The sequence below is a fragment of the Gopherus flavomarginatus genome, chromosome 15, assembly GCF_025201925.1.
Source record: "Gopherus flavomarginatus isolate rGopFla2 chromosome 15, rGopFla2.mat.asm, whole genome shotgun sequence".
Taxonomy (NCBI): domain Eukaryota; kingdom Metazoa; phylum Chordata; order Testudines; family Testudinidae; genus Gopherus; species Gopherus flavomarginatus.
Window position 1 is genome coordinate 13,223,348 of NC_066631.1, and position 12,003 is coordinate 13,235,350.

A 12,003-nucleotide genomic window follows, 5' to 3' on the forward strand; every position below is an offset into this window, starting at 1 on the left:
CAGCAAAGGGGGAGTTGAAACTATGTGGGGAGTCATATTACTCTGCTCTAGGCTGCACACTTTTAATCAGAATCTGTAACATTCCATTGTTTCATCTTTGCTATGGGCTAGTTTCCATTCAACTCATGGCAATATAGTGGGTTGACTGCTCTGAAAACAAATATGTATAGCAAGTATGCAAGATTCCCTAAACCAGGCTGCTGATATGCATCACAACCTTATCCCCAGTGGAGCAGACCTACGATTGTCAACACCACAGTGATAGGCTCCTTAAAAATATCTAAGAACGAGTGTGTGTGTTCATTCAATTCTTGTCTTCTCACCTGACAGTGCAAAAGGGAAACAAACTGAGATGTTGGCTTTTATGATATGAACATCCATCCACTAACCCATTTTACAAAAGCACCTGGACACTCATCTCATGGTATTAAGTTAATAATGATCTTGGCTAGATCTAAATTAAAAATCTTTCAGCTCTACGTAACATTTCCCTTAGCAATCTTTTGAACTTCTCCTCCAGTTGATGGCGAACTTGGCTGCTATTCTGCAGCATGGGACAACTAATGTAGTGCCATACATGATTTTTCCTCCCTCACTTCTGGGTGCAGAGATTTCAGCTCCCAATAATACATACAAAGTAGGCACCAGCCTTTGGTCACTGCAGAGCTGTTGTCCAAGGACTAACATTGGAATGATAGGAGGTTAGTTTCAAACACAGGAATAATAAATTTATTACGATAAAACAAACATAATGCATTAGTTCATGTACAAAATATTGATACCACTCGGCTGCCTCAATCAGTGCTTACTAAGTACCCACATTTTAAAACATCCTAAAACTGATGACACCACACAGATTTACAGAGGTCACAGCAATTTCTTGACACCACTGTAAGAGTCCAGCTACTTGTCAGGGACTGTTGCACAATACTGGGGGATGGAGCACGGTGATGGAAATACTTGAGACTTTGAAATTCCCTTACACACAGGAATTGAGAGTGAATGAACTACAAAGATAGGGCAAACTGAAATGTAATCACATTGTGTATGGAACCAGTTACTTACGGCAAATGGCTTTATTTGCACTGCCTCACAACACAGCAGCTGCCATCTGTCTTGTTATCCTAATTGAGATGACCAGTAATACTTTTACAGTTGGGTGTCCCTCAGTGCCCAAGGCACGTAAGATCAATTGTCAGCCTTAGACCTGAGCTGTGTTCAGTTTTTTTAAACAGATGTGAGTGGGATATGCAAACACTTCCCATAAGTTGCATCACTCCCCAGGGAAGCCAACACCCAAGAAAAATGCTAGGTAAGATGCAATTTCCCTGGTAAATATAAATGCAGATAAGTAGCTGCAGCCTGCTGGATTTATTTACAGTGCTGCTATGAGTCAATCAATTTTCCCTGCACACACACTTGGAGCTCACAGGGAAATCAGTCAGCATGCACACTGAATACCCCTCCTTCAGATCATCCGACTTTCTAAGAGTGAGAAATGCATGGTCCGTGCTAACCAAAAACTGTTTATACAAAGTAGTGTTTAAAATAAGCTATAAAAATTTTCCTATGGTTGGTTTTCCTCCTAAACATAATTATTCAGATTAATCTGATGCATTAGGGATGCCCTAAAAAGGCCCCCCGATTTCTCCCCTTTCTTCAAATTAAATTATCAGACTCCTGCAACCATAGGGAAGTTTGTGAGCACATTCTAGCTGCAGCTAATTTATTCTTGGGGCAATATCAAGTCACACAACATACAGAGTGTGAGGAATACTGGCATCAGGCAAAGTCTGAAGCAAATTAGGACATTCTTCCCTCTCCTTTCTATACCATTCAGACTCCCTGATGGAAGTCTACAAATAATTTCTTCTCTAAGAAGACAATAAAAGCCCCTCCTAATATATCAGTCTCAAGAACCATATATACATGTTCTGTATATGTGAAAATGCTGGCAAAGTCCACAAAGGCAGAAGATAAAAGCATGAAATCTAAATCTAACACCAGGTTCCCTATTGAACCTGGCACCTAGAAACAAAACAGTATAAGGCTTTTTCTTCTGAAGTTCCCTCCCAAAATGCCTGTGATTCTTCCAGTGGCCATGGGAGAGGCCAGCTGTCGAGACCCAATTTCTTTGCTTCATGATTTCACAAGGGGAGGAAGTTATGCAGCAGAGAGGCAGGCTTGACGGATACTTTGTGCCCAGGTGTTTAAGAGTGCTGTGACTGAATGCTTGTCTGGAAGTTGCAGCAATTTTGATGTCATGTACTGATACACTGACTGCAAGAAGGGATTGGCTGCTGGAAAAGGAAAAGAAGACAGCCCAGATAAACACAGTTGCACAACAACTGAATATCACTTATTGATCCCCCATTTTTTAAAGTGATGGCATCCTACTGTCCCCATACCATATTGTCGAGAATTGTCTATCCACAGAGGGCTCTGATCTGGATAGTCGGCTGGAACACTGAGCTGTAGTGGCGGGACATTTGGAAGGTTCTTGTCATCTAGAATTCAAACACATTTACTTTAACAAAAGATATTTTCCATCAGGGTATCAAAAGTATGTCTTGCGTGGTGTTTTCCCTATGTCTATACATTATATACTGGAATGGACAGGGAGGGACTAGACTAGATCTAATCTTGAATGGAACCAAGGCTATGAGTCTTCATTTCTGAAAAGCTGACTTTAAAAATGGCCTCTGCTTGCTGGAAGTGCAACCTGGAACTCCCAGCTCCACAACACACCCCACGCATCTCACCAGTCTCAATCTTTCATGGGGTGTACTTCATTTGAGTTTGGTTTCCTAAATACAAAATGTCTAGGCACTGTTCCTACTACACACGTAAGCCAGGACAAGAGCATTCCCATGTTTTGTCCGGTACACACTAAAATGAACCCACTTTACCTTTTTCTGTCCGAAGGCAAAACAAGTTCACATGAAGGTATACTCCATTCTTGCTTGGTTGACAGAGAAGGGCAAAGACTTACACACACCTCCTCACTCACACCACCAGCTGTGACAACTGCTGGTGCAGCTGGGAAAGACATTTTCAATACAATTAGACTGATCCAGTTCCTCTATGTCCCAATACCAAGTTTCAGGGTGCTGAAAACTTTTCTCCTGACTACACCAGGCATTAAACTATTTTCTAACACCAGTGGAGCTTGAAACAAAGGTGAAGAATTATCAGCAAACTGCACTCATCAGTGCAAGAGGCAGGATTTTTCATCTGTGGAGAGGCAACCTAACAAGATCCAGTTGTACAGTTAAATACTGTACTGTTTCACTCTTGGGATTCTTCCACAGTGGCAACAATTACCTACAAGTCCAATTTATTTCTCACATCCCAAATAGCAAGTTTCTTGAAATACAAGGAGAGAGAAATGTAGATATGTTTATAAATAGGCCACTTCATACTATCAGGAATTCAGATTACCTGGAGAGTTTGCTTGGATCCCAATTTAGGGAGCCAATTAAATGCACACATGGAACAACAAAAACCGCTAATATTTCAGTTTAAGCAAAGCAGCATTTTATTCAAAGACTAGCCTAAAATACTGCCTTCTTTTAGTGTCAACACCATGATACTGGGATGGGGGAGGGAGAGAGGGCAGAACAACACACACAAAATAATTTTGCTTTAGAAAGATCATTTCCCCACTTTCTATAAAAGCTGTAAGTGGATTAACTATCTAGCTACTTGATCTGGGGTACATCCTGAGGCTGCTCCTGAACCAAGCTCTGCAGGACAGCACATTATGCATTACCACAACTCTGGTGAGCTAAAGAAAAACCATAATGAAATTATAGGCTGGCAAGATTTACAGCTGTACATATTCACAGGGAAAAAAAAATCAACACCTCTTGAAAAACAGTCTTCATTTCTTCTTAGCTTACCTAGCTTGCATATGAGGTGGACTGTGCCATTATTACTGCAATGGGAGGGATCCAGATTCACCAGGAATTTAGGATTTAATCTTGCGACTTCCCCTTGTAATACATTTGGTATGGTCTGCCTTTCATCCTCTTCGTATTTACGCTTTCGAGGGGAAGCCATCTGGGCCCTGCGTAAAATACATCCACAAAAGGACTCAGAGTGGGCACCATGTTATGCCAAGTCCAAGTTTTTCAAACTAAGTTGATTTCTCAAGTACTTTACAGATGACAAAGAAGCATGCATATATCCATCACCCAAGTCCATCCTGCCAACATTTCAACCAAACGATTAATTTCTCTTCAGTAGTCAGACAGCAGGGCAATGATACATACGTGATTGGAGGGCCATGTATCGCAGTCATAGCTGGCACAAAGGTACGGTAGAGGGAATGGTTGAAGACTGGTGAACGAATGTTTGCCAAGACAGCATCCAAAAGTGGCTGGCACAAGTACTGCTGTTTGGTAGGGGGCACTGGTGGAGGTGGAGGAGTGGGCTAAAGCACAAAGAAGCACATCTTATTTTATGTGCTATCAGTCACAAATAGTCCTTACAAGACACCTTGCTATATTATTCATTATGCAAACTTTCACTACAGTATTTCTAATACATCTAAGAATCCCTTGCATTCCTCTAACCTCTGTTTTGTGCTACTCTAGAAACACTTCCTGAGTATCCCTGCGTATTCTAGCAGTGAAGTAAATCCAAATGAACTGTGAATTGGAAATAGATTGGTTAAATTGTATGAAACGACTACATGGGTACACTCATTCAGAATTAAACTTTGAAAGTGAATTAAGCTAAATGAAATTAAGACCACTTAAATTCTGAATGAGAGAGTGTCCATACAGGAGTTTAATGCAGTTTAACTGATCTATTTTTGCATTCACACCTTTAAGTAATTGGGATGAATTTTTCTGACTGTCTCCATGTAGACAAACCCATAGTAAAGAAAATTGACACTGTCAGTATCTTTCATGTAGAAATCCTGTCTTGGCGACATCTGCTAAAGACAAGAACAAGGATCATTCCTAGGTGCTTGTACAAGGCACGAATACCTAACAGTTCAGTAAGCAGAATAATTTTTAAGAGGTGATCACAAGGACATGCCTGCTGAATGGCCCAGTGTTTAACCAGTTTTCTGTTTACTTGCTCAGTCCAGCACTGTGAACACAAAGAGATGGGAAAATTCTGCCAAACTGGTGCCCTCTGTGGAATTCACTGCCAGCCTAACTCTCCAGTAAGATGAAAAGTAAACCCCATTGCTTACCACAGCCATGTCATTCTTGAGCTTCTCCAGAGCAATTTCACATTTCTGTAGAGTTTTCAGAGGGCATCTGAAAAGGAAGAGGAAAGAGTTAGCACAATTTGCTCTGCTGTCCAAGATGAGGATTTTGGGATATCTGAACCTCCCATCCACATTACTTCAGTGCTGATATGCTCGGGTGCTGTTCAAAACAGGAACTATAGCTCTGCCTCAGGGAGCTTAAATTCTAAGTTAGATCACATGGTTCAAACTTAATATTCTGGCAAATAAAGGTCCAATCACAAAGTGCTTAGATTTTTAAATAACTTATTTGGATCCTTGAATGGCTTTGCTTAAGGGCATATTAAGGAGGGACTTTAATGGAGAAGGAAAGAATGAATACTACAATGTCTCAGTGAAATGGAGCTGATTATTTTCAGCAAAATAAAAGTTAACCCAGGTGGATTTCTCCAATCATTTCAATTAGCTCAAATAGACTATTATAGCAAAGAACACACACCTGACTTATCAGTTTACTCAATAGCTTTCTATGAAGTTTTGCACAAAAGATCCCATAGTGCATCTTAGGCAGGGTGGATAAAAAAATGAATGATTTTTTTAAAAAACAAAAACAAAACAAAAAATCAGATTTTTTTTATTTAAATTGGATTTTTTTTGATAAAATGTTTTTTGAGGAAAAAGCCTATCTAAAGATAGTTTTAATTAAGATACATTATAGCTCAAAGATCTCATCAATGAATAGAGATGATAAATTCTAATTCTATAATATGAGAATATATTCAGGTAATGTTTAAGAAAAGTTTCATAAATGAGTTCCAACAGTGCATGGATTAGGGCCCCAATTTTATGGGGTTCCACAGGCTTCTGGACAGATTATTTAGGTTAATCTTTCTAGCTACCCAATGGGACTCAGTGGTCAGTCTAGAAGATACTAGAGATATTTAGTATTGCAGTTCTCAAACTGTGGATTTGTGTCTCCAGAGGTAACATGCTTGTTAACAATGTAAAAAAAAAAAATGTTTTTAAATAAATAAATATATAGAGGTGAGAAACAACAGACCTCAACTCTATTGTCCCTCTGCAAATTTGTGTACACAGAGTCAATCCCCTACCTCTCTCTAAAAGTGCAAAGTTTCAAAAAGTTCAATGAATAGAAGATTGTTGGGGCAGAATAGATCTAGACAAGGAGAAGTTTGGAGATAAATGTGAGAAATGAGGGACATATGCTTGTTTTGTTAAAATATTATGTTTGCTCTTGAAGCAAAAAATCCTGAATATGTTGTTTTAGTTAAATAAAACAAACAATTTAAATGTCTGTCTGATGATGTTCTCCTCCCAATACAGCATGGCAAAAAATTCCTCCAAATATTAACGATTAACCTGTTGAACTGGAGATATTTATGAAGTCATTGGGAGGTGAACTATCTGCTTCAATTACCTTTGGTAAATGAAATAACCAACCAACGATTCATTTTCTTATATAGCTGTAAAACTAATCTGAAAAGTTTTCAAAATAAATCACTGTTTAAAAATGTATAGTATGTACCTTCTAAAAATGAAATACACCACCTCTACCTCGATATAACGCTGTCCTTGGAGCCAAAAAATCTTACAGCGTTATAGGTGAAACTGTGTTATGCTGAACTTGCTTTGATCCACGGGAGTGCGAAGCCCCACTCCCCCGGAGCACTGCTTTACCACATTATATCCAAATTTGTGTTATATCAGGTGGCGTTATATTGAGGTAGCGGTGTATATATCTATCTCCGAGTTGTGAAGAATATGTATTAAAGTTATAACAACCAACAAGAATGCACTCTTATGTAGAAATCCATGATTAAATCGAGTCTTCTTGACTAATGATTTAAATCATGATTTAAATCAAATCCACCCTGGTCTTAGGGGACATCACATTGTAAAATCTTTTGGCAGGATTTTGCACAGCTTCCGAGGTAGAAGTTGCAACACAGAATTTAGAATGAATCAGCAAAAACGGGTTCTGAAATTTAAATCTCTCACCCACCATTTCTCAACATAAAAGAAAGTCAGTGATACAAAAACACTGAGGGTCTGCAAAAACAAGGAAATTCAGATTAGAGTTAAGAACTGTCTAGATACATGTTGCCGCAGGATGGCAGACTAATGTCTGGGACACCACTACTCATCTAGGACTCCACGGTAGCCTATGTATTCTCTCGTATTCCTGAGAGTGGGTTTGGGAGGAAGAGAGTTCATTAGACAGGTGCTGGCACAAGCTAAACAGAAAAGGAAGTTACCGTTTTGAAGGATCAGTCAGGATATCCAAGAGGCTCTTCATCTTACTCAGGTCCTTCTTCCTATCTGAAATAACATGAAAAGGACTAGTGAGCAATGCACTCGCTGCAGGCAGTTTCCAGCTCTGCAGTCATTAACACAGAAAAAGGAGGGTGGGGAAGCTGAAAACATGACCTATCTAAGGAGAAAGTAGTAAAGACCTGTGATTCTCCATCTTTTTTGGATACAGACTTCCTTATGAAAAGTTTAGATATGGTAAAGAAAAAGAGAGAGGTCCTGAAAGAAAGGGATTTGGAGATGAAAATGTTGCCATGCTTCAGAGTTAAGTCTTTGCAACCACGAGGAAGGAAAACAACAGATATAGGCTTAGTCTGCCAGAACCTCTAAAAGAGCAGTACACAGCTGTCTCCATCAAAGGCTGACAGGGAGAACTGTCCGGTAAAATACAAGGGGCCACACCTTCATTTTTATCAATCTTATTGATCATCCTCCGAAGTGGCTCAATGTACTTTGACAGCTGTTTGAGTTTCTCCAGGTACTGCTGCTCTTCAGACTGGCTGGAGCTTGCTGGACTCATGACGGAGTTTGGATTTCCTGCACCAGGCAAAAAAGTGAAGATTATACATCACATGTCAGAAGGGGTTAGAAAAAGCAGGACACTGGCTTATGAACTGTTGCTAGCAATCTCCAGCTGCATGAAACCCCAGAGCCATTTCTGTTTTGTCAGAAAGTTATGAAAACCCTCATGTAATTCAATGACCAAAAAAAAAAAAGAAAAAAGAGAGATCAGACAATTCCAAAACGAGAATATTCTCCTTGCTGCACATGGCAAGTCCACCACTGAACTACTACTCACTGGTAGAGCTCTGTAGAGCCCAGGGCATAACTGCAATGTCAGATTTCTCTGTGTATGTTTTAGTTACTAAGATGCATCACTGGATCATGCTCTGCAGTACAGTTCTTACTGATGACAATATGAGTTACCTGGAGTGTTTAAAGGACCTGGAGATGGGACACTAAAGTTCTGTGGTGTTCGTGCAGCTGCTGGGCTCTGGGATGGTTGAGGAGATGGACTGGGGAGGAAGCTGCTGGGAGATGGGGCTGGGCCGGAGCTGAAGATTGGAAATGAAAGTCAATTCAATGCTTAATATGAAGACAAAGTGGCCTGTAAGAAGCTAGCAGACAAAACGGTTAGTCTGAGCGAGTATGTTTTACTTAGTGCTGCTGCAGCATTCTGCACCCAGCTGCACTGGAGTGGGACTTACAAAAGTGCTCAGCATTGACTTGCTCTGCTCCAGTGAAGTTCGTAGTAAAAATCTCATTGATTTCAATGGGAGCAAGGTTAGGCTAATGCTGAACGCTTTTGAAAATCCCACCCATATATCACTGTACTGCCCATAGGCCCCAATCAGAATCAGGGCCCACTGTGCTGCTAGGTGCAGCACAAACAGGTCTCTTTCCCAAAAAATGTACAATCTAAGACTGATCCAGTTTTTTGTCAGTTTCACAAACCACTCTTGCACGGTAAAGATCCAGAATCCCTGCCAGAAAGGTTTGATTACAGCATTCAGTAAAGATTCCAAAGCTAACACCACTGAATTTTGACTTAGTGGGAGAGACTCACTCTAGCAAAACTGAATTTTGTTAGTAGGTCTTTAGTAACTCCAGAGGTCTCTGAATAACTCTTCCATCAACCCAGGAGCATGATTGGGCTTTTTTCTGCAGACCAAGCAGAAGCCTTGGATTTAGGAGCCATTCCCTTCTGCTTCTGACATCTCATCCAATCCTTTAACTCCCATCTTCCATTAAGCCCCAATAGTCAGGGGAGTATCTGTATGTGGCTACACACAGAGTAGCCTCAGAGAAGGTGAATGGGGAGGGGATAGCAATGTGAGCATGACTCCTCCAGGCTCCTATGACATGACAGCCCGAGAGCTGTGCTACTGAAGGTCCCAATCCCTGCAATGTCAGCATCAGGGCATCACTAGGGTTGGACTCCCCACTAGAAAGTGCACCAAGGCAAGCACCTATGACAACTTTGTTTTAACTCCATTCATGTTCATCACCATCTGGTGAGAGCATCTGCAGCTGCCACTCACCTCAGGTGGTCACATTCTGGCTCACCTGACATTTGAGTTTGGCTGAGAAGTTGGCTGCCCTGGTTGAGGTGATGGCTGTGGCTGAGGAGGTGGTGGCATTGACTGGGGTGTCTGCGCTTGCTGGACAGGTGAAGGAGAAGACATCATGGTAATGCTGCTCTGGCTGACCTGAAATGGGAAAGAATACGTTCAACAAAGAAGAGAGCTGATAATGGGAACCTATCTAAAAAGGCTTTGCTATGGTGAGAAGAGCATCCTCTGGACTCTATAAGAAACAGAAAGTGTTAGTTTCCTAAACTCCTCCATAAAGAGAGAGCACTGTCAGTACCTCGCATTTCTTTCTTGGGGTACCCAGGGGAATGTTTCACACCAAGATTTAACAGTTAAAACTCCAAAAAACATGCATTTATTTTGGAGTCAGATATTGAGTTCCTCAGATTAAAATAGCAAGAATTTCTTCTTAACTATTGTTTCCTTTATTATAACTATAGTAAACACGGTCATGGAGGACTGGCTTGAGAATGTATGATCACAATAGAAAAACCCATCCTTATTTTTGCTTTCAAACCCTTTTCTTATTTTTTGGCTACTGCATCCAAATCAGTTTTCTTTAGGAGGAGTGGGAAGGTGAGGACAATGTATGGAGAGTGAAACATAAGACTTCTAATATTCAAATTTGAAAGTCTGGGGGAGCCAGAAGTTTTCAAGTGGTTGGGATGGGGTGGGCAAAGGGGAGGTTATTTTGGTTTTACAGATAGGATGGGGTTGCATAAAGCCAAAGGACCGAAGGCTCAAGCTGGAGAGAGTCTTCTAAGAACCCCCAATGACTTCAAATCTACAACCCTTAGCAGGAGAAATTCTGTGTACAATAAAGTTTATTCTTCAACTTGTAATCATAAAGTGATGAAATTAAAGAATGTGTATTGAAATAAATCAACTTATTCCTATAATACTGTGGTGTTAACTCAGATAAACAATGGTGATTTGAGCTAGTCTATAAGACAGAACATCATGACATCACAGTATCCCATGAATTTATCATGAGTCTTCTAATGGGATCTTGATAATCAGCCAACTCAATTTCTACCATGTGGAAAGCAAAGGGTACAAAAATTCCATTCCAAACACTTCAGGTGCTCTGTAGATTTGCTCCTTTCCCTCACTAATTTAGAGCCAGCCCACTATTGTCACAGACCATACTGAAAGCAACACATACAGGAAGCATGGCATGATCTACCGTATGCACCCAGAGGGTCAAAAGGTATTCTTGGCCTGGAACACCACATCTTAAGGGTACAGAAAGAGTTTAAGTTTTACTAACTGGCTGTCCTCTCACATCCTGTTCTACCTCTTACACTGGTTACAATGAGCCAGAATGTGAAGGTTACTATAATCCTACGTGTGGTGTTCCAGTGAGCTGGATTTTAGTAAAGTGCCTCCCTCAGCCAGCACACAGGGCACAGCAAAATAGCAGGGAAAAGACAAGAGCAAAACTGAAGGGACGGAGATTCCAGGCAAGAAAAAGTAATGAGCCCAAATGATCTAGCTAGATGGAAATCCAGGGCCTCTCTGAGCCAAATCTACTAGCTGATCATCCACTAAGGTATAGCTTAAGGTTCATGGCAATGCAATCTTATGGTCTCATTGCTACTTTCAGTAACACCATTCCTTTCCCACCCACTCCCCCATGACTTTAATCAGGGCCGGCTCTAGGCATCAGCAAACCAAGCACGTGCTTAGGGCGGCAGAATTCCAGGGGTAGCACTCTGGTTTTTTTTTGGTTTGGCGCTTCGGCAGTTGTGCTCTCAGGGTTTTTTGTTTTTTTTTGTTTTTTTTTTGCACGCTTGGGGCAGCAAAAAACCTAGCAACCGCCCTGCTTTAATACATGGTTTCAAGACTTCTCTTTCCAGATGCTTTGAGGTAGCGGAGTTACCTCCCTTTTCTCCATAATAAGCAATGAGGCTGTGCTCACTAGTTTTCATGGGAGGGGAACATTTGCCAGTCTCTCTCTTCCCAGCAGCTGAAGAATGATGCTTGGAATTAAATGGCGTAATTCTGCCTCCCATGGAACTTTTGTGCCCCGAGAGCTCAAGCGAAGGAAGAAGAAAAATGTTTCAAAGAGGGTTCCCCCTGCTTTCACTCCCCGTCTGCCCCAACGCACAGGTCCTCTCTTCTTGGCAAGTATCCCTTCAGAGCACATCAAATAGCATGAGCTGTTGAAGAGCAAAGGACTGCATCTGCAGTGCTCCTAGCTCAGGACCAGACCCTCATCTCCAGTGTATGGGATCCTTCTCTTTAAAAGATTGTATACACCTGTACAATGCCCCTGCTACACAATGGCAAACTGAATTAATGCTTAGATCCTGTTTCCTTTCACAGCACTACCCGTTTTCACAAGGTATGAGCACACACAGAGCACTTTCC

At 41.1% G+C, this 12,003-nt stretch overlaps 1 protein-coding gene across 3 annotated transcripts in view; it reads right to left on the reverse strand.

Moving 5' to 3' along the window:
- Positions 1 to 706: 706 nt before the first annotated feature.
- MED15 (mediator complex subunit 15) overlaps positions 707 to 12,003 on the reverse strand; it is a 45,790-nt gene continuing 34,493 nt past the window's right edge. For 2 of the 3 annotated variants that reach the window (XM_050924465.1, XM_050924467.1), the window contains 9 exons: positions 9,605 to 9,747; positions 8,465 to 8,592; positions 7,940 to 8,074; positions 7,483 to 7,546; positions 5,210 to 5,276; positions 4,275 to 4,435; positions 3,903 to 4,069; positions 2,409 to 2,507; positions 707 to 2,300 (listed from right to left, as the gene is read on the reverse strand). In XM_050924465.1, the coding sequence (XP_050780422.1) occupies positions 2,164 to 2,300; positions 2,409 to 2,507; positions 3,903 to 4,069; positions 4,275 to 4,435; positions 5,210 to 5,276; positions 7,483 to 7,546; positions 7,940 to 8,074; positions 8,465 to 8,592; positions 9,605 to 9,747 (1,101 nt within the window). In that variant the 3' untranslated portion in view covers positions 707 to 2,163. The remainder of the gene's footprint in view (positions 2,301 to 2,408; positions 2,508 to 3,902; positions 4,070 to 4,274; positions 4,436 to 5,209; positions 5,277 to 7,482; positions 7,547 to 7,939; positions 8,075 to 8,464; positions 8,593 to 9,604; positions 9,748 to 12,003) is intronic. The other variant, XM_050924466.1, reaches the window with a different exon arrangement.